Source organism: Balaenoptera borealis (genome assembly GCF_965194805.1).
Source record: "Balaenoptera borealis genome assembly, chromosome: 12".
Lineage (NCBI taxonomy): Eukaryota > Metazoa > Chordata > Mammalia > Artiodactyla > Balaenopteridae > Balaenoptera > Balaenoptera borealis.
Window position 1 is genome coordinate 95,408,720 of NC_138869.1, and position 22,133 is coordinate 95,430,852.

General features: G+C 39.5%; 1 protein-coding gene across 7 annotated transcripts in view; it reads right to left on the reverse strand.

Moving 5' to 3' along the window:
- The window catches only part of KDM1B (lysine demethylase 1B), a 54,889-nt gene extending 32,833 nt beyond the window's left edge, over positions 1-22,056 (reverse strand). For 2 of the 7 annotated variants that reach the window (XM_082346335.1, XM_082346332.1), the window contains exons 1-9: positions 21,896-22,056; positions 21,536-21,579; positions 20,193-20,231; positions 18,273-18,372; positions 17,290-17,417; positions 16,082-16,171; positions 15,428-15,539; positions 12,629-12,745; positions 2,935-2,973 (exon numbers count right to left, since the gene is read on the reverse strand). In XM_082346335.1, the coding sequence (XP_082202461.1) occupies positions 2,935-2,973; positions 12,629-12,745; positions 15,428-15,539; positions 16,082-16,171; positions 17,290-17,417; positions 18,273-18,359 (573 nt within the window). In that variant the 5' untranslated portion in view covers positions 18,360-18,372; positions 20,193-20,231; positions 21,536-21,579; positions 21,896-22,056. Of the gene's footprint in view, positions 1-2,934; positions 2,974-12,628; positions 12,746-15,427; positions 15,540-16,081; positions 16,172-17,289; positions 17,418-18,272; positions 18,373-20,192; positions 20,232-21,217; positions 21,493-21,535; positions 21,580-21,895 lie in introns of those variants that run through there. The other 5 variants (XM_082346333.1, XM_082346334.1, XM_082346337.1 and 2 more) reach the window with 5 other exon arrangements.
- Positions 22,057-22,133: the final 77 nt, after the last annotated feature.

Consider the following 22,133-nt stretch of genomic DNA (forward strand, 5'->3'; position numbering starts at 1 on the left):
TCCGTAATCATTTATCACCCATCCCTTCCCCCTTTTAACTGAGGACCTAAAGATAACTGAAATTACAAAATTCAGCAGAAAAAACAATTCTCTGGAGTACCAGTCCAAACAGTACTGCTTTTTGCCAGAGGCTACTAAAAAAACCTCAGGGGAAAAAGTATATGACAATCATCAAAATAAAATGTTCCATGTAGAACTGAATTGAAAAATCTATTTTCAGTCTTAAAATATGTGATCATATTCCAGAGCTGATTTAACATACTGAGTCATTCGATCAAAGCAGTCCCGTGATGACTAACTATTGTAATAAAAATAAAATTTACCTGGCTTCTAAAGCGGAACTGCCACATATCCTATGTTAGGCAGCCTTTGCTAAACATGATCTTGAATGTACGCTCCAGGAATTCTAGGAATCTGATAGAGGAGAACTCTGGGCTCAGGGACCCTCTGATGTTAGTTATCCAGGCTCCACGCAAATGCCACTTGCCATCAAGCAGGGGTTTGTGAACTCAAGATGCATTTTATTTGCCCTTCAAAGTCCAAATCTGGGGCAAGCATTTTTCAGCTTACTACAAACCCTAACACCCCCCATAAGTTACTCCCAGCTGCTTCACACATTTATTTTACTTGCCCGGCCCATGAAGGCTTTTCAGTTTGCAATCTTTGTTCTCAAGGCTTGTTTTAGGTTTGGCTACCCTTCAGCAGCCTGTGCTGGACCGAAAAGAAGGAAAGCTTCAGTTCCTCCTCCAACACACCAGGGCTGCCTCTATGGACCCCCTTCCTGGCTCAGACAGAGTAAAACTGGGTGTTCAGATCCTGACGCTCGAAATGGACCAAGTAGAGGGCAGAATGCAGATGCCTTAAAAAAACAAGAAGCCCCCAAAATAAAATAAAATAAACCAACCAAAAAAAAGGGAGAAAAAAGAGAGGAAAAAACAAAAACAAACCACGCACCCAAGCGCTTCCCATTCTAATCCACTTCCTGGGCCTTGCAGCTGTGTTGGGAAATTAAGTCAGGACCCAAGAGAGACCCTGCCATCGCTACCTGCCCCAGGCTTTCTTCCCCTTGGAAGCCCACCTGAGGGCACGCCAACCAGCCTCTGGCTTAGAGTAGGAGAAACTCAGTGACTAGTAGACAAACACGTGGTCTCGCTATTCCGAGGGCGTTAGCACACTCAGCATTCCGGGACACCTGACGATAATTCTGTCGATATGCCATCAAATGTTCCACTCTCGCTTTTAATATACATACCACTGAAGAAACTGTGCTGGATATAGTCAGTCTATTAGCATATTTAATGAAATGCCCACTACACTCAGTTAAAAAGTTGTCTCCCCAAATTCACGTCTACCCAGAACCTCAGAATGTGACCTTATTTGGAAACAAGGTCTTTGCAGATGTAATTTGTCACACTGTAGTAGAGTGAGCCCTAAATTCACTCTAATGTGTCCTTATAAGAAGAGAAGAGACACAGGGACCGGGAGACACACAAGAGGAAAAAGGTCATGTGAAGATGGAACAGAGATTAGAGTGACGTGGCTATAAGCCAAGGAAGGCCAGGGATTGCTGGCAATGCCAGAGCTGGAAAAGGCAAGGAAGAATCGTCCCCTAGAGACTTCAGTGGGAACACGGCCCTGCTAACGCCCTAATTTCAGATTTATAGCCTCTAGAACTATGAGACAATAACCTTCTGTTGCTTTAAGCCCCCCAGGTGGTGGCAATTTCTCCCGGCAGCCCTAGGAAACTAATACAGGCACTCAAAATTTAGAAACTGCTTTAAAGGTAACCCCAGAATCCATATGAATAGAAAAAGGGTAGCAGGTATAGGTGACATGGCTATAAACCTGCTCCGGACTCTTTCTTAACCAAAGACAAAAATAAATAACAGGCAGATGAATATCCAGGGACTCTTCCAAGCTTTTTAAAGTTCTTATATCCCAAGAATATGGCCTCTGTCCTAAAGTTCAGACTCCTTGCACGCAAAATGGTCTGAATACTAGGGAAAATATTCTTTAAGGTATTTGTAAGTGTATTTAAAGTTATTTTTTCCTTTCTTTCTGTAATGTCATCCTGTCTACCCTAAATCCAGAAATTATTTAGGCCACTGCTTTACTATGGAAATGTTTTGATGGTACAACTGTTCTTTTTTTAAATGTGTGTGTGTGTGCGTGCGCACACGCACACGCGCGGGCATCTCACACAGCCCTTTATGTAACAGAACAGATATGCTAGGTGTCAATTCTCCCTTTGCCTAAACATCAGTCACAGTCCCTGGGTTTCAGACACCTAGAAAAACGACAAACTACCTTGGATCGCTGTAATGCAGAATAACTCAGAAACTCAGAATTTTAAAAAATCATTTTCTGAAACAGCTATTGGATCCAGCCATGTGGCAAAATTGGCCGGCTCAGGTAGCAAAGTCTCCTAAGACAAATGAAATGTGATGAGGCTCTGCCAGCTGCTTCCCCTTCCACATCTGGGCAGGGATGGGACAAAGCAGTTATGCTGAGGTCACAATACACAAGAACACTCCCACAGCTGAATCTGGGCCAAGACCATCAAATTATGGGCCTCTTGTTCTTTTCCTGGAACGATTCAAGTGGAGAGAAGGTCATAAAGTCGCCCTTGAAAAACAAGTATAACAAGTCTGGTCCCTGCAGGAAGGCAAGGTGTCCGTTTCTTCCTTTTTGTTTCCTTTTAACATAGAGCAATAACATTTTAGTTTTCTTTGTTTTTTTTTTTAAGTTGGGAGAGGATCACCCACAATACCACTATTGCTAGCATTTTCATCATGTTATCCTGTTAGATTAAAACCCCTTGGATCAGCAAGCAAAAAAAGAGAGATACTCATAAAACTGTTACTGTCATTTACTTATAGCACTTATCATTGAAGGCGTGACGCACTCTAGTCTAGAACATGCAGAAATACTCACTAGATCCTCTGGAAGGGAACAATGATCTGAGGTCTCAGGCTGCAAAAACAAAACAAAAAACAAGCATTAATTAGGTTTAATTATAAAATATAGTCTTAAGTGTCAATTACCTTCAATAAGATACCCCTTTTCACTGATTAGACTGGTAAAAAAAAAAAAAAAGTGTGATAAAACACGGCATGAGTGAGGGTGCGGGGAAGACAGCCTCTCTTGTAAGGATGTCCTGGGTGGAAATCTAAAAGAATGTAACCACTCTGGAGAACAATTTGACAAAATACGAAACTTTTAAATGCATGATAATTTGGCATTATCTTGTATAACTGAAGATGTACATAGTGTAATTGATTCCACATCCACAAATTCAGCCAGGCTTGGATTAAAAATATTCAAAAAAAATTGCAGAAAGTTCCAAAAAATAAAACCTGAACTTGCCATGCCCCAGCAACTATTTACATAGCATTTACACTGTATGAGGTACTATACATAATCTAGAGATGAATTAAAGTATACGGGAGGATGTGCATAGGTTATATGCAAGTACTATGCCATTTTATACAAGGGACTTGAGCATCTTTGGATTTTGGTACCTGCGGGGTCCCGGAACCCATCCCTACAGAGATGACTGTATATGCCCAGCAATTCCAGCCTTGCTATACAGACATACCTCAGAGACATTGTGGGTTCAGCTCCAGACCAACCATTGCAATAAAACAAATATTGCAATAAAAGTGACTCAAACGAATTTTTTGGTTTCTCAGTGCATATAAAAGTTATGTTTACACTATGCTGTAGTTTACTAAGTGTGCAATAGCAAAAAAAAATTACCATACATACTTTAATTGAAAAATACTTTATTGATAAAAATGCTAACCGTCAATGCAGGGTTGCCACAAACCTTCAATTTGTAAAAAAAAATGCATATCTGCAAAGCGCAAAAAAGCAAAGCACAATAAAATAGGGCACACCTGTATTTTCTAGAGAGACCCTCATCCATGTGCACCAAGAGAAGGATTAGAAAACGGTCAAAGGGGCTTCCCTGGTGGCGCAGTGGTTGAGAATCTGCCTGCCAATGCAGGGGACACGGGTTCGAGCCCTGCTCTGGGAAGATCCCACATGCCGCGGAGCGACTGGGCCCGTGAGCCACAATTACTGAGCCTGCGCATCTGGAGCCTGTGCTCCGCAACAAGAGAGGCCGCGCTAGTGAGAGGTCTGCACACCGCGATGAAGAGTGGCCCCCACTTGCCGCAACTAGAGAAAGCCCTCGCACAGAAACGAAGACCCAACACAGCCAGAAATAAATAAACAAATAAATAAAAAATTAAAAAAAAAAAAAAGAATGTTCATTTAAAAAAAAAAAAAAAAAAAAAAGAAAACGGTCAAAGGAGCACTGTTCGTGAGAGAGAAGCTAAACACAACCCAGAAGTCCATAGAGAGTAGAATGGAGAAGTAAACGGTATAGTCAAGAGAACAGTCAAGAGAATAAACTACAGCTACCTGTTACACCATGGATGCCCCTCACAAACATAATGGTGAGTGAAAGAAGCCAGACCCAAGAGCATACATACTGTCTGACTCCATTTACATGACGTTCAAAAGCAAGCAAGACAGCCATAGTGTTGTTAAGTCAGAGGGGTAAGTGGAGATCCACAGCCATACCACCGTGGATGTGCCTAGTGTCTCTGGTCTCAGAAGCTAAGCAGCGGTGGGCCTGGTTAGTACTTGCATGGGGGAGAAGAGTTAGTAGGTAGTTACTCTGGGGAGGCAAGGGATGGACTCTGTGAGTGAAAGGGGGTGCAAGGGGGCTTCTGAGGGGTTGGTAAATGTTCAGTTTCTTTACTGGGAGCTGGCTAAATGGGGACTCTGAAAGTTCACTGAGCTATGCATTTTGAGTTGTGCATTTTCTGCTTCTATGTTATATTTCAATGAAAAAAAGTTACCTAAATAAACTGAAGACTGGCATACCATATGGCCTGGGAAATCTGGCCCTTGGAATATATTCCAGAGAAACTCTTGCATGTGTGCATGCACTAGGAGAGACGTGCAAGAACGCTCACAGAGCACTGTGTGTAGCAGCCCAAAACCAGAACAACCCTCACACCTATGAACAGGAGAACAGACATGTTGGGGGTAGATTCACACAATGCAAAACTACACAGCAGGGAAAATGAATGAACCAGACCTGCAGGCATCAACACGGATGCAGCTGAAAAACCTCAACGTTAAGTAAGAGAATAAAGCTGCAGAGGAATACACACAATAGGATACAATTTACAACCAATATAAAAATATGCAAAACTGTACACGTTATTTAGGGTTTCAAACATATTTATCAACTCTGTAACAAAAAGCAGAGGAAAAATAAATACAAAATTCGAAATACTGTTTGCTCTTGTAGGAGAGGCGGAGGAAGAAAACTACTGGGGGGAACCCAGGGAGTTGCAGAGGCACTGGTAACGCTCTGTTTCTAAAACCAGGTTGGGGGGTACACAGTGAGTGTTCACCTTCATCCTTTATTCCTCACACACAAGTTATAAATACTTTTTTGGGTCTAAGAATTATTTCATATTAAAAACAACTGGATAGGGACTTCCCTGGTGGTCCAGCGGTTAAGAATCCACCTTCCAATGCAGGGGACACGGGTTCGATCCCTAGTCGGGGAACCAAGATCCCACATGCCGCAGGGCAGCTAAGCTTGTGTGGGGCAACTACTGAGCCCACACACCACAACTAGAGAGAAGCCCGAGAAGCCCGTACGCCACAAAGAAGAGCCTGCGTGCTGCAGTGAAAGATCCCGCGCGCCACAACTAAGACCCAAATGCAGCCAAAAATAAATAAATAATATTTAAAAAAACAAATAAACAAACAAAAAACTGGACATACTCTGACACAGTAATTTTATTTCTAGGAACTGATCCTACAAATACACTGGAAAATAGCACAGATATAAAGCTATTCATTACAGCACTCTCACTAACAGTAAATGTTTAAATGTCACCTAAATGCCCTTCAATCACACCAAATTCATCATGACATATCCATTCAGTGGACTGTTTATTACACAGTCTTTAAAGAGAAAGAGATCTTTACATACTGAAGCATACGTAAAGATCTTTAAGAAGCATCTTTAAGAAATATTAAATGACAAAAGGCAAGCTCCAAAACAGTGTGTGTTGTTTGCTACAATTCTTTTTAATGTTGTTCTACAAATAAACCTTTCCAGACTTTGTCCTTGACAGAAGACCAAACTGAAAACCAAAAGGACTCTGGGTCAATAAACACCATTTAAATAAATATTTCAAAAGTTCAGGCTATGGGTGGTAATCAATTGGAATGGGGCAGGAGAGTCTCAAAGGAGGATTTCTTGGGCGGGGGGTGGGGGGGCATTTAAAAGATGTGATACCATCCTTAGAGGCTGGGATTTAAGAAGATCATAAAGCCTTCAACTTGAAGATGGATGGAAGAAGAGAAAGGCATTTAAGTTTTTCAAAAACAAGGACTCTGATACCTCAGAGCTCTCCTGGAAAAACGTACTTGATGTTAAAATACATCCAAGCAGGTGATGAATCAAAATAATGGGATAGAAGGAACTGTAGTAAGAGAAATTGTGGGGAGCAGTAATTGCACATAAGTGCAAGAGTAAACAATGAATGGGATATGGTCATAGAAAAAAAGTGATATTCCAACAGAGCAATCTAAACTAACACAAAACAGCAAAACCCTAACAAAAATGGGAGAGAGAAAAAGGGGAGGTGGGCTGAAGTATGGTGTCATTTACTTTTCCCTCTGTCTTAGCAGGGTGTCAATTGATACAACCTAAAATTAAAACATGCAATTCTGTTAAAAAGCTAGAGCGATTCCAACTTATCCTCATCATGTATTTTCTTAACCTTTTAGGGAGTTTTTAGAAACTACTATTTCTTGAGATGAAGAAATAACTGTCCTATGTCCAGCAATTTCTTATTTCACTTTGGCTTCTTTTACTTACTTTAAATTATGTTGTATTGAACTGAATCATTTTACATAAAACAAGCATATACAGTACTCCTCCTTAATATGAAGTTATCTATCTGCCAGGCCTTCTCCTTGTATACACGCATGAATTCTCTTGAATGAATCTCATTTAATAATGGTTATTTCATGATGATGACTGCATGAATTTTTTTAATCATCTTTTTTTCTATCTTGCTTGAATTTTTCAATGAAAAACAAATATCATTTGTCTGAAAACAAACCCATTCTAAAGAAAACAGACTTTTCAAAAACTACATAAATTGAAGAAATTGTAAATGACACACCTGAAGAAAAATCACGTAATCAAAAAAAGCGACATGGATAATCTGAACAATTAGTAGAGATGAAGTCAAAGTTAGATTCAATTATCAGCAAGTGAAAAAGAGGAGAGATTATGGATAACTCTAAACAGTGGTTAAACCAAAGCTAGTCAAAGCACAGTACAAAATGATTTTAATGTTAATATAAAAATCACACCTAATATTTAGTAAGGTAACATTAGTATGCAAATATTCCAATATATATATTTTTAGAACTGTTCAGAAACTTCGCAGAAATAGGCTGAGTGAAAATGACCCAAAGGCTAGTATCTATTAAACCGGTCTGCTATTTTTGACTGCTCCTTGGCTGAACTCTTCTTCAAACATTATAATAATATGCCACTGAGTCTACTTTTCCCTTGAGAAGTAATCTGGAGCACAGGTGCTGGTTAAGTTCAATGCAACCATATTGTTCCCGCCAGCTGGACATGCTCCCCTTCACCACACAAGCTCACGGTACCTTCATCACTCAAACCCCAGTTTCCTTTGGTATACCCACTCAGTGTGGAAAATCAATTACCCATTCCCTCGGGGTAAGCCCCCTCCCATTTTTTTCTCTTCTATCCCTCAGAGAGGTCTTCTACTCTGGAGGTTGAGCTCAAGAATCAATTTAGGGCTAAACTGAAAGGTTTTAGAATAGGATTTGTTAATTCCAGGACCCTGACCCCTGACCCTGAAAGATCAACGCTTTCCACTCTTCACTCCCAAATCACCAATATCACCAATAAAAGGATTCCACCATAAATACCAGTGGCATTAAAAGGAGAATTAAGAGAACACTGCAAACAGTTTTAAGCTAACAAACTTGACAATGTAGATGAAACAGACAAATTTCTTGAAAAACACAATGTTCTAAAATGGATAGAATAAACCACCTAAGTAACTATGTATCTGTTATAGAAACTGAATTTGTAATTTCAAAACTTCTCACAAAGAAAACTGGCCCAAATGGCTTCACTAATGAATTGTACCAAACACGAAATAAGAAATAATATTAACCATCCACAAACCTTTCAGTAATAGAGAAGGAAGATATACTTCTCATTTCATTTTATGAAGCCAGTGTAACTCTGACAGCAGAACCTGACAAGAACATTACAAGAAAAGAAAATGACAGAGACTATCCCTCATGAACACAGATACAAAATCCTTAACAAAATATTAGGAAACTGAATCTAAAAATACAATGAAAGGATAACATATTGAGAACAAGTGGAATTTTTTTTCCCCAGGAATGCAAGGTTGTTTCAACGTTCCAGAATCAGTGTAATTCACCACATTAACAAAGGAGAAAAACTGTATGATCATCATAAAAGATACAGAAAAAGTATTTGACAAAATCTAACATCCTTTCATGATAAAAAGTTCTCAGCAAACTAGGAATACAAAGGAACTTCCTCAATCTGATAAAAGGCATTTGTGAAAAGCCACAGCCAACATTACACATGATGATAAAACACTGAACACATCACTCCTAAGGTCCGGAACAAGACAAGGAGGTCTGCTCTTCCACTTCTATTCAGCACTGTACTGGTGCTCCTGACCAATGCAATAAGGTAAGGGAAAAAAATGAGCAAAAGGATAGTTTTTTAAAAAAGCAAAACAGTCTTTATTCAGAGTTGATATTGTAGGATTCCTCCCACCAAAAAAATCTACAAAAATATAAATGGAATTTAAAGTGAAGTCAACAAAGTCTCTGGGTATAAAGTCAATAATGCAAAATTAAACTGTATTTCTATATAATTGCAACAAACAACTTGAAAAGTTAAAAATAAATTCTACTTACAATCACAGAAAAAATAAGTATCTAGAAATAAATTTAACAGAATACATTCTTGGTGAAAACTAGAAAACACTGTTGGGAGAAATTAAAGACCCTGAAAAGATGGAGAGACAGACCACACCCATGGGTCAGAACAGGGGTTGAGAAACCTTTTATTTATTTACTTTTTTGAATTTTATTTTATTTTTTTATACAGCAGGTTCTTATTAGTTACTTATTTTATACATATTAGTGTATATATGTCAATCCCAATCTCCCAATTCATCCTACCACCACCACCGCCCCCCCCGCCCCCCGCTTTGTGTCCATACATTTGGGGAAACCTTTTCTTTAAAAGGCCAGATGGTAGATATTTTAGTCTCTGTGGATCACATGGTCTCTGTTGCAACTACTCTGCCATTGTAGCATGAAAGCAGTCATACACAATACATGATGAATGAGCATGGCTGTGTTCCAATAAAATTTTATTTACAAAAACAGGTGGAGGGGGCCAGATTTGACCCATAAGCCATAGTTTGCTGACCCCTGGATTAGAAGACAAAAAAATGTAAAGATGTCAATTCTCCTTCAAATAATTTATAGATTCAATGCGTTCCAATCAAAATCCCAAAAGTTTTTGTAAATACTGACACGTTGATAACAAAATTTTTATAGAAATGTAAGGACCTAAAATAGCCTAAACAATCTTGGAAAAAAAAAAGTTGGAGGAATTTATACAACCTGACTTACTATAAAGATACAATAATCAAGACAGCAGGGTACTGGGTTAAGGATAAACAAAGATATCAACGGAATAGAGTCCAGAAATTGGCTACAGGTATGGGCAGCTGATTTTTTTATAATGTTGCCAAAATAATTCAATGGGGAAAAAAATTGTCTTTTGGACAACTAGATATTTATATGAAAAAAAATTGAATCTTGACCTATATCTTACATCAAAACCAAAAATTAACCTGAGATAGACTAGTGTCCTAAATATAAAGGCTAAAATAATAAACCTCCTCAAAGAAAACATAGGAGACTGTCTGTGCAAGTTGAGAGTTGCAATGATTTTGCAGAAAAGATACAAAAAGTTCTAAGCATAAAAAAAACATGGATAAATTAGGTTGCAAAATTTAAAAACTGCTCATCAAAGGATCTATTAAGAAAATGAAAAGGCAAGACAAAGACAGGGAAAAATATTCAAGATAACATATCTCATTTCCAGATTACACAAAGAACTCCTACAAGACAAGACAAACCCAGTTTTTAAGAGACTTGGACAGATATTTCTCCAAAGAGGAACTATGAATGGCCAATAAGCATATGAAAAGATGTTCAACATCACTAGTCATCAGGGAAATGCATTTTAAAACCACAATGATAAAACAATACATACCCACTAGAATGGCTAAAATTAAAAAAAAAAAAAAAAAAAAAGTACCACCACCAAATGCTGTAGTCTGGTACAACAACTGTGGAAAACAATTTGGTAGTTTCTTACACGTAAATTTACCATATGACTCAGCAATTTCCTATGTATTTACCCTTCAGAAATGAAAACATAAGTCCACAAAAACACTGGCACAGAATGTTCATACAGTTTTATTCATAACAGCAAAAAATTTTAAACAACACAAACGCCCTTCAACAGGAGAATAAACAAATTGTGATACATCCATACAATGGAACACTGCTCAGCAATAAAAAGGAAAAAACTACTGATCCATGCAAGAACATGGATGAATCTCAAAAGCTGTTTTACTCAGTGAAGAAACCAAACGCTAAAAAGTATATACTGACTGATTCCACCTTACAAAGCTCAAGAGCAGGCAAAACTCTGTTTAGGGTATGGCGATCTAAATAGTGTTTGCCTCTGGAGGGAGGGAAGGAAATGACTGGAATTTTTTAGGGTGGTGGAAACATCGTGTATCTTGACTGGGGTACTGGCTACACAGTGTGGACATTATCCAAAACTCAATGAAATTCAATTAAGAGCTGTGCATGTAATTACAATATGTAATTATACCTCTATTTTAAAAACAAGACGTAATTTTACGTCTATTAAAAATATCACCACTCAATGTAGGCAAGGTTTTGATAAAATGATCACTCTGAGCTATAGTTCTTTAAACCTTTAAAAAGTTTTAGATGTTTTATCAAGTGCCTTAAAAAAATGTGCTTACCCTGGCAGTCCAGTGGTTAGGGCTCCGTGCCTCCACTGCAGGGGGCACGGGTTCGATCCCTGGTGGGGGAACTAAGATCCCACCTGCCACATGGCACAGCCAAAAAAAAAGTGCCTACCATAAATACATAATCAAAGCACAAAAAAAGTTCTAGCAGGATAAATGAGTCGTTAAGAATGCTTATCTATTAGGGTGGGAAGGAAGAGATGGTTAAGGGGCGCTTTCATTTTTTATTTGTATATTATATGTGTGTGTATATATTTACATATACATACATATATTCAATTTACTTTTTTTAAACCCGAGATTATATTAATGTAATAACTGTGTAAAATTTAAAACAATAAAACACAGAACTCCTAAATGTTCATACCCTTTTTCTCACCATTTCACTTTGCAAAATCTTCCAAATATATTTACAATAATTATAAGTCACTTTAATAATATTTGTATCTTAAATCCCAGGCTTTTACAAACTTGATCATAAACGTTATAGAGCTTTTCATCATTTCTTTAAAAAGAAAATATTTTGCTCGTGATAACTGCATATCTTCGTGAATATACAGCAAACCACTGAATTACACACTTTAAAAGGGTGAATTTTATGCTATGTGAATTAAATCAAAATTTTCAAAAAAGAAAGCCTCTTGCTTCTGAGATTACAATGATTCCTAATATCCTTTAATGTACTGATGGAACTAGAGACATTTTGTAGATGAATGCTTTAACACATTTAAGCAATAAACACATTTTTAAACGCGAAGTAATTATCAAATCTCAAAACAGGCACACTATACCAACTATGGAAGACTGCTAACAGCCCAAACATATATATCTTTTTCGCCTTACTAACAGGATCCTAATTTTGATCCTGTTATAAAATATTTTCTTCCAGTTATAAAATATTTTATAAAATATAAAACATGCAACAGTTATAAAATATTTTCTTCCTTGGTCCCTACTGCTGTTCAGAGTAGCTGCATGATCCTATTCTGGCCAATGAGCTATAAATAGAAATCTACTGCTGGAACTTCCAGGAAAGCTCCTGGTTTCCCAATAAAAGAGGGAGAGACTTGGCTTGGGATACCCCAGCCATTCCCATCTTTTCTGCTTTGAAGTTGGAATGATGGCTGACAGTGCAGTAATGATCTTGTGACAGAACTGGAAACTAAAAGGAGAGTTCCTTGGATACCTACACCAACTCTGGACTGCCTGTTTCTAAACTGCTTATAATGAGAGAAAAATAAAAGCCTTAATTGGTTAAGCCATTGTAGTTGAGATTCTGTTATACGTAGGACAATATAATCCTGATACAATGATCAACAGAGTTATTGAAAAATATACACCATTATTATTTACTGATAACTAAACTAACACATCAATTAATTCAAAAGGAAAACCAACAGAGATCATACCTTAACAGCAGTATTTGGTTTCATACCACATCGGTACGTCTTTGCTATCTGTGGAGTCAGCTGGATTTCCTTGGTAAGTTGCCTCCATTTTCTACACTCAGGTTTTGTACATTGAACCTAGATGGAAAGTAAGAAGTCAAGATCAATGGGTTGGCACCTCCTGAGCTAGCATTTCTATCTTCCACCTCTCACTCTGCCATCTTCTTCACATGATTTGGTCAACAACCGTTCAGCACTTCCAAGTAAATACCTTTTCTTCCCCTTGCACCATCGCCACCCATAAAATCCACTTTTACCCCATCAGTCTAATTTCTGATTCAATACTAGCTCAGGCCCCGAGAAGTGCAAAAGGGGATCTTAGTACTGTTGTCAGAATGGCTTTCTAGCTCTAACCTAAGGAAACACAGTTAAATTTAGTTGCAGGTAGTCAAAAAGTATCACACTAAATGCAATGTGGTATCCTGGATTGCATCCTGGAACAGTAAAAAGACACTAATGAAAACACTGAAGAAATCCAAACAAGTCTGTAATATACTTATTAGCACTGTACCAATGTTAATTTCTTAGTTCAAAATATAATCCTGGTGTGTTAGATGATAACAGTAGGAGAAACTGGGTGAAGGATATACAGGAACTCTGTACTATCCTTGCAAATTTTCTATAAATTTAAAATTATTCCAAAATAAAAAAGCATGCAGATATCCATCTGCAGAAGAATGAAGTTGGGCCCCTACTTAATACACATACAAATCTTAAAATGGATCAAACACCTTAATGTAAAGAGCTAAAATGATCAAATTCTTAGAAGAAAATATGAGTCAATCTTCATGACCTCAGATTTGGCAGTGGATTCTTAGATATGACACCAAAAGCACAAGCATCAAAAGAAAAACTAGATAAATTGAACTTCATCAAAATTTAAAACTTCTGTACACTAAAAGACACTATCAAGAAGTGAAAAGACAACCTAAAGAATAGGAGAATATATTTGCAAATCACTTATCTGATCAGGGCCCAGTATCCAGAATAGATAAAGAACACTCACAATTCAACACCAAAAGACAAAGAACCCTATTTAAAAATGCGCAAAAGACTTGAATAGACATTTCTCCAAAGAAGATATACAAATGCCAGCAAGCACAAGAAAAGATGCATTAATAGTCATTAGGGAAATGCAAATTAAAACCACAATGAGATACCACTTCACGCCCACTAAGACAGCTATAATTTAAAAAAATGGTAAACATGAGTTGGTGAGGATGTGGAGAAATCTGAACTCTCATACATTGCTGGTGGGAATGAGAGATGGTGCAGCAGTTAGCTATGGAAAACAGTTATCAGTTCCTCGAAAAGTTAAACATAGATTGACTATGATCCAGCAATTTCATTCCTAGGAATGTACCCAGAAGAACTGAAAACAGATGTTCAAAAATATTTGTATACAAATATTCACAGCAGCACTGTTTGCAGTAACTAAAAGGTGGAGATGACCCAAATGTCCATCAACAGATGAAGGGATAAGTAAAATGTGGCAAATCCATAGAGTGGAATATTATTCCCCCACGAAAAGGAATGAGGTCCTAATACATGCTACAACAAGGATGATTCTCAAATGCACTATGTTAAGTGAAAGAAGTCAAATATGAAAGGTCACATACTGCATGATTCCTTAATATAAAATATCCAAAATGGTAAATCCATAAAGACAGAAAGCAGATTAGTGGTTGCCAGGGGCTGGAGGCAGGGAGGAGTGGGAGGTGACTGCTGAATGGGCACAGGTTTCCTTTGTGGATGCTGAAAATGTTTTGGAATTAGACAGAGGTGGTGGTTGCACAACATTGTGAATGCACTAAATGCCACTGAGGTGTACACTTTAAAATGGTTAATTTTATGTGAATGTTTTGTGAATTGAAAGTTATGTGGGGACTTCCCTGGTGGCGCAGTGGTTAAGAATCCGCCTGCCAAAGCAGGGGACACGGGTTCGAGCCCTGGTCCAGGAAGATCCCACATGCCACGGAGCAACTAAGCCCATGTGCCACAACTACTGAGCCCAAGTGCCACAGCTACTGAGCCTGCGCTCTAGAGCCCGTGCTCCACAACAAGAGAAGCCACCGCAGCGAGAAGCACGCGCACTGCAATGAAGAGTAGCCCCCCCTCGCCGCAACTAGAGAAAGCCCGCTTGCAGAAACGAAGACCCAATGCAGCCAAAAATAAATAAATAAAATAAATAAATTTTAAAAATAAAGTTATGTGAGTTTCACTTCAATTAAAAAATGTTTAAGTATGCAGACAGCTCAAATTACCTGTAATATTAAATAAATTAGCAAATCATTTATTAAATGATGCTATATTTACATTATATATGCAATTGCTAAAATGTGTTTTCAAAGAATGGCTAGATGGAAAATTGATATAAAGTTAAATTAATAAAAAAACTCAGTTAGCAAAAACTTACATGCAAAGTATGATTTTAAACCTAATTAGGATTTGTATGTAAAGCATGAAATTGTGTTTAAACATACACAGAAAAACATGAATAGAAAACAAGATGAGAGAGATATGCACCAAACTTAGCACTGACTATCACCAGCTGGTAATGAGTCTTTAGTTTCTTCTTTACACTATAGGTTGAATTATGTGATTTTTCTACAAAGATCAAAAATGTGATTTGCTTTAATAGTTACAGAAAGAATAAATGTAATTAAGGAAGACTTTCCTAAAAATTGGTATTTTCATCCATTCCTCTTGCATTTAACTCTACAAATCCTTTACAGAACAGTAAAGCGTTATCTTCTTTACCCAGTAGGGGAGCTGCTGGTCTGCCATGAAAGCTTTGGGACTAGGTTCAGTTTTTCCATTGCTAGTCCATATTTTTTTCCATGTAGTATATTTGTCATATCCATCCTTATGGCTGAAAAAGAATAGAAATAAATATATCAAGCTATAAGTTATGCAGGTTTTCAAAACAGGTGGCAGAAATCTTACATAAAGGACTTAACCAGCCATATTATAAGGAGGGGGGTAGTTATCATGGCACCCATAAAACAGGTTGCATTCCTTTCAGTTTTATACTTAAAACTATCAAGAAGGGATGGTTACCTGTCTGTCCAGCACCCTCTAGGTGTCAGCACCCTCCCCCTAACCTTTGCCTTCTGCCCCCCATGCACTGGCACAGAAGAAGCAGCTCCTAGATTTTTCAGAAGTTGCAAACTAAGGAGAATAACTGTCTCACAGCAGATGCTTTTTGAGCGCTGAGTGTGCACACACATAAGTGTACACACATGCAAACTACAGCATCAAAGTCCTGGCCCACCTGTAGTCAGCACAGGTGTGGCTGAAACAGTGGAATAATTCAGTAAGCCTGGGGGCTCAGTCATAACCATCTGACCCCCTCCACCACCCAAGCCACCATCCCTTCCACCACGGAAACCTCAAACAATTATCAGAACAAACCTTCTATAGTAATGGTCAAAGCATTCATTACAGAAATGCTCCCCACAGGAGAGGTGATACCACCGGGATGTGTAGCCATTTTTGGCACATCTGAAAACAGCAAAAATGGGTAGCTTTGGTAATGAATAAACATTTCTTCTCGTTTTTTTTTTTTTTTTTTAACATTTATCAAATCGCTTTAAAAAAAAAAATTAATCAAGCACCTCCTATGAGCCCATTTTGCCTTACCTCCAACAATCAGAATTACAACAACCAGAATTATAACAGGGGAATCCTAACAACCAGATTACAACAGGGGAAATGGAAAGGCCGACTGATACATAACAATGCATGGTGAGGACACAGGGACTTAGATCAGTGGTACCCATCGGTAGGGCCTGGGACTTAGCAGTTTTATCAAGACTCCACGGAGTGATGATAGGGTTTTAGACATGAAAGAAGGGATGCCAGTGGCCTTGCTGCATGTGGGCAAAGAAGCAAAGTGTGGTCTTCAGTAGTAACATCTGGCCCGATACTGAACAGTGAACGAACCTGGCCAGATGGAATGGGACCATCCAGGAAGCAATCTAGTAAATATAACCTCCCACACAGCCAATCATGTAGTAAAAGAATGAAATACCATGCCACTGTGAACAGTAACACCACCACCTCTTTGTGATTAAAAAACAAAACAAAAAACCAAAAACAACAACAACAACAAAACCCAGGATATGTTTTCCAAGTTTTACTGATTGTTAACTGAAGATTTTTCTCTGGAAGTAAAAGGTTATACTTGGGTCATCCTAATAAAAATGGCAAGAGTACAGTTAGCTACACAGTTTTAATGAGACCTGTATACATCTGTTGGAGGAGAAGGTATGTTATATGAGGGAGAAAAGCAGCACAGGGAAATAAGCATATACTTGTCTCTCCAGGGAGGTCAAGGTTCTCTCTCCTCTGCCCCTACCTCTTACCCCCAACCCATCCTCAAACTGTCCCCCCTGCCATCCTCTACCACCAGAGGTACGGCCATTGTGGATGGGACTTGAGGACACGGATTGGCAGAGCAGAGCTCTGGGCAGAGCTGGGCGTGCTGTGCACAAAATGGACAGGCAATGTCTCTGTTGTTGGATAACAAGTATCTCTATGTATCTTCAGGAAGACTATCTTTGAGGATGAATGCTCTCACCCGCAGGAAGGTGAGGCCAAGACCCGCCATCTAAACAGACCTTTCAGAAGCGCTTGCAAAGCACACGGGACACGCGGCTGTACAGCCGGCTTTTTCGCATTTCCTGTACTTCTTCTCTGACCCACCATCTTCATCCTCGTCTGTCGTCTCTGTGGCCTTTTTCTTCGCCTGAGAAACAACCAGCTGAGGTTAAGAGTACACCGGCAGGGCCAAAGGTAAAGGCGGTGGGAGGTTTACTACTGAAATCACTTCCATATTAGAAGTTCTAAACGTGAAGATCAACAGCATCCTGCCAGTGGGGGAGGGGTTGAAGATACAGCCATTTCCCTGAGACTGCACTGTGCAAATAACTCGCTAATTTGCTAGAAATTTAGAACTAGCACTTTGACAACAGCTCTCTGAGTAGAGAACTAAAATGCATATGAGTTTCTCTTAGGAAAAAGCTGTTTCAACTATACTTCAATAAAGAAATAAAAAAATTTTTAAAAAGCTGTATCATCAAAAATAAAAGCCACTCTCAAATTCAGATTTTTTTTCTTTACTTAGAGCAGTTATATCCTCTCAGTATTATAGATTTTAAAAACTAGACAAATTCTAGAAAAAGAATTACATCATTCAATATTTTTCTTTAAAAAAAAAAAAAAAAAAGTCCTACAAGAGAGACGGCAGCAAGTAACCTGCTAACAGCACCCAACCGACTACAAGCTGAGGTCCAAATTCCTATGAATGACACCAAGCAAAGCATGATCTGGCCCCAGCTCATATCCTGGAGGCAACCCTACAGCTGTGATTCTCTGAACACCCCATGCTGATTCACACTCTAGGCCTTTTAGCTCTGCAGTTCCCTCTGCCAGATACAGTTTTTTCCTACATTCTATCACTTTATCACACTGATTGTCCCAAGGTGAATTTCTCCACTAGACTGCAAGTCCCTTGAGGGCTCCCCAACTCTAATTCTTCAGTCCCAATCACAGTAAGTCTGGTGTTCAAAACAGGTGCATTGAATGAACAAATTAGTGATACCTGCCTACCGGAGCTCCTCAAAGGAAGGCTATCTGGAGAATGATCAAAAGATGCTTTTTTCTTTGTCCTCCCCCGTGGGGTTGCCATTGTATCAGAAAATCTGCAAAAAACAAACAAACAAACATTAAATATTAGCATCTGCTAATACTTTCAACACTCTGGAGTCAAGTTATTATGTAATTTAGTTGGTAAGAGTATATGTTCCGCAGCCAGATGGCCTGAGTGTGAAGCTATTGCTTTCAAGTTACTTAAGCTCGCTAAGACTACGCCTCAGTGTTCTCATATATAAAATGGGCACAGCCAGAGTGTACCCTAGCATTGGTGTGAAGATTAAGTAAAATAACTAATTTAAAGCACCAGGCCTGGTGTAAGTACTCAGTAAATGTTATCCATTAGTAGTATGTACATTTACATATAAAAATGAGAAACACACCACACGAATGACCAATAAACAATTGACACTACTGTTTATAAAATTCAATGAGTAAAAATATCTCATTTTTGTTTGTTATGTTCCTCTGTATCTCACTGCATCTTCTTAGTTCCTGAATTTTGCTCTCTTATTATACTTTAAAAAGAACACTCATTCATTCCTTCTCAATAAAACCCAACAAATAAATCTCAGGCACACTGTCTAGTCACTGCTGAATATAGGAATCTGGGTTAGATAGTCTAATCTGGGTTATGAGTTCTCAAACTAGTCTAATAACAGCACAGTTAAAGAAACATTAAGAACCAAAAGTCTACACGAAAAATAATGCATAAAACCATGAATGATTGAGTTATCGTATTAGTATTTTTTCAATTAAATTCGATAAGGAATGAAAAATGCTTAGCATAAGTACTCAATAGTGTATGGATCCTACAATTATCACACATCTCCTTCCCTGACCCATATTTACTACACACACATACACACACAAAACGACGGCATGAGAAATAAACAGGACGTACCTATGGATAAGGAAATGGAAAGTGGAAAAGTGTTTTTATCTTAAGATATAAATCCCACATATATGATCTTAATCTTGGGGAAAAGCTTTAAAGGGCTTGTAGTCCTATTGTTTCACTATAAACTGTAATCCTATTGTTTGCACTAACATTCACGAGCGCATTTTTCATGGATTATTAACATCACGTGTGAAGACTTTCAGTCTGCCATCTACAACAACTTTGAGAAATCTTGACACCGATGTTACGGATGGTTTTTCTTTGACTCAGTCTTCACTTTCTCAAAACCATTATGTTAGTTGTGAACAAATATACCTTATACATATTCTGAAATGCATTACAGTTCTTTAACCATTAAAAAAAATTGCCATTAGTGCCACAGCACTCATTATACAGTTGGATAAAGAACTAATGATTTTAAAAGTACTACTGTCTACCTATAATTCTTATACCCAGAGAAGGCTTTCTGGATCACATTTTCAAAATTTTGTCCAATCTAACCAATCTTTTTATGTAAAACATATATCCCACATTATTCATAAAATGAACCATGAATAAAGCATGTGTAAACATGTATACAGTATACGTTAAGTATTGCAGCAAAAATATCTGAGTCTAATGTGGGGTTTAGGAACATAAATAGAATCAGGTTCACGCAACATTTGACAGTGTTACCTGGGCAAGCAAGCACTCTCAAAAGAAAGCTCTCCCAAAAGAAAGCATAGATTCTGGAAATTTCATCAAACATTTTAACCCAACTGTATACTGAAAAACATGTATTTGATTGCAATGAAGAATGATGTAATTCAAGAAATGGTTAAGAGGAAATGAAAACATTAGCTATAAAAGCCATTAGGAAATCTGTGTCGTCTGGGAAAAATATGATTGAAGATTTTTAGGGCAATAATTTTGTCTTAGTTAATTATACAATTAACAGTTATGTAAGTTCATCCTTTTTTTGACACTTACTGTAATCTCTGTATTTTCACTGTTGCTGGGTTCTTGGGGCTTAAAATAGAGGAAAAATATTTAAGTTGGAAGGACTACAGTTAATTGTGCTTTTAAGTATAGTCTTAGAAATATGATCAAAAGTGTCATTAAAACAAATTAGTTTACTGGAAGTGCTTTCCCACCTGGTTCTTCAAATTAATAAACTCACCTAACGTTAAGAATGATCAATTTGTTTCAGATTCAATATGACTTTATAGGCATGTTTCTTCCTAATTTTAAATTCATAGCTTTGGTTTTCTTTCAGTGTGACAAAAGAAAAAAATGGTTGGGGGGGCATAAATATATAAGTGAATATATCAATGTCTAGATTTCTCCTTTAATAATTCCCAGGATTTTTTCAGAAGTAGCTTATTCAAAAAAACTTTTTAAAAAGACACAGAATTCATAAAAATATGAATCTAAAGAACTCCAGGTTGGAATAAAAATTTATAGTGGTGTTAGCATAATTTCTCAAAACTGGACAAAATACTAGAAACTTCTTCAGAGACAAAAGGAGCAAAAGTTTCCCTTTGGGCCACCTGAAATTCTACCCACAATAATCAAATTTTCCGAAATATGGATCCAGTTCAATTGCCCGAATGCTTTGTTGACCACTTTCTCTGCGTGGAAGATAATTAATTATTAATGGTCATTTTCTCCTGTACCTCCTGACAAAACCTTCCCTCCCACTCGCCTTCCTTCTACTAAAATAGGTTTAAAAAAAAAAAAACACCAAAAAACCAACCAAAGTGTAAAAGCCTCGAGTTGTGCGTGCACAGGTGGAGTGACGGATCTCCCCAAAGGGAGTGGTCTGTGGACGCCCGTACGCTCTCCCGAGGGAGGGCTGGGCCTCCAGCTGGCTAGGTTCCAGATCACGGAACCCCAACTCATTACAGCTGGGCCTGCCCGTTCCTTCCTCTTTCACCTGCCGGCTGCTAGGCTGTTGACTAACAGCTACCGTAATCAGGCCGCCCCCTAGGGGTCCCGGGTCCCGGCGGAGTTACCCCAGCAACCTGGCAATGCCGATCGCGTCTCAACGCGTGGTCGCGGCGCCGCAGTCGAACTAATACCACCTGCGAGGCCGTGCCGGCTCCTCGCCGCCACGCTCTCGGCTGGGAAGAACGGCCAGGGAGTTCCTACTCCCGGACTGTGGGTCCCCCCACCCTATTCCCCGCAGCTGGTACTCCCCAGGTGACAGGGCACTGACAGCCCCCAGGAGGGAGCCCCAACATTCCCTGTGCCAGATGCAGCCGCCTCGCTTTCTGAAAAGCTTTCTCGTCTCTTCTCCGAAGTCGGAGAAGCAACAGCCTCCCGGGGCTCACCTTTGCGCTGGAGGCGTGCAAGGAGTCGCGGCGAGAAGGCACCGCTGTACAGAAAGGAAATATTGCGGGGAGGGGGGGTTAGGAGAAACCCGCAGCACCGCGATGAATCGGGGAACCCGGTCGCTGCAACACCCCAGCCCGGGAATCCCCTTTCCTCAGGCTGGGATCCCCACCTCTCACCCCCTACCAATCCGGGGAAGGAGGTATAGCCCCGAGGGCACCGGTCCGCCTCCCACCCGGGCAAGGAGCGCTGCACAGGGGCAGGAGAGCTTGCACCCCGGCCAAGCTGCTTTGTGCAGAGCTGTCACCCGAAATCCGCCGCCGCCCCCACGCCCGCCCCCGGAGCCGCGTGCCCCCCACCTCAGAGCGCAGGCGAGACCTCGCGCGCCGCCCGGGGCTGCGGGCGCCTCTCCGGAGCCGCGCGCCGAGCGCACAAGACAGCGGAATCCGCGCCGCGAGCCGCAGCCCCCGCTCGGCCGCCGCCGCCGCTGCTTCCGCCCCTGTCACGACGTGACCCGGGATGGGAGGAGCCGGCGGGACGAGGGAGGAGTAGGGTCCCCGCCTTCGCCTTCGCCGCGCTACTCGCCCCGCCCTGGCC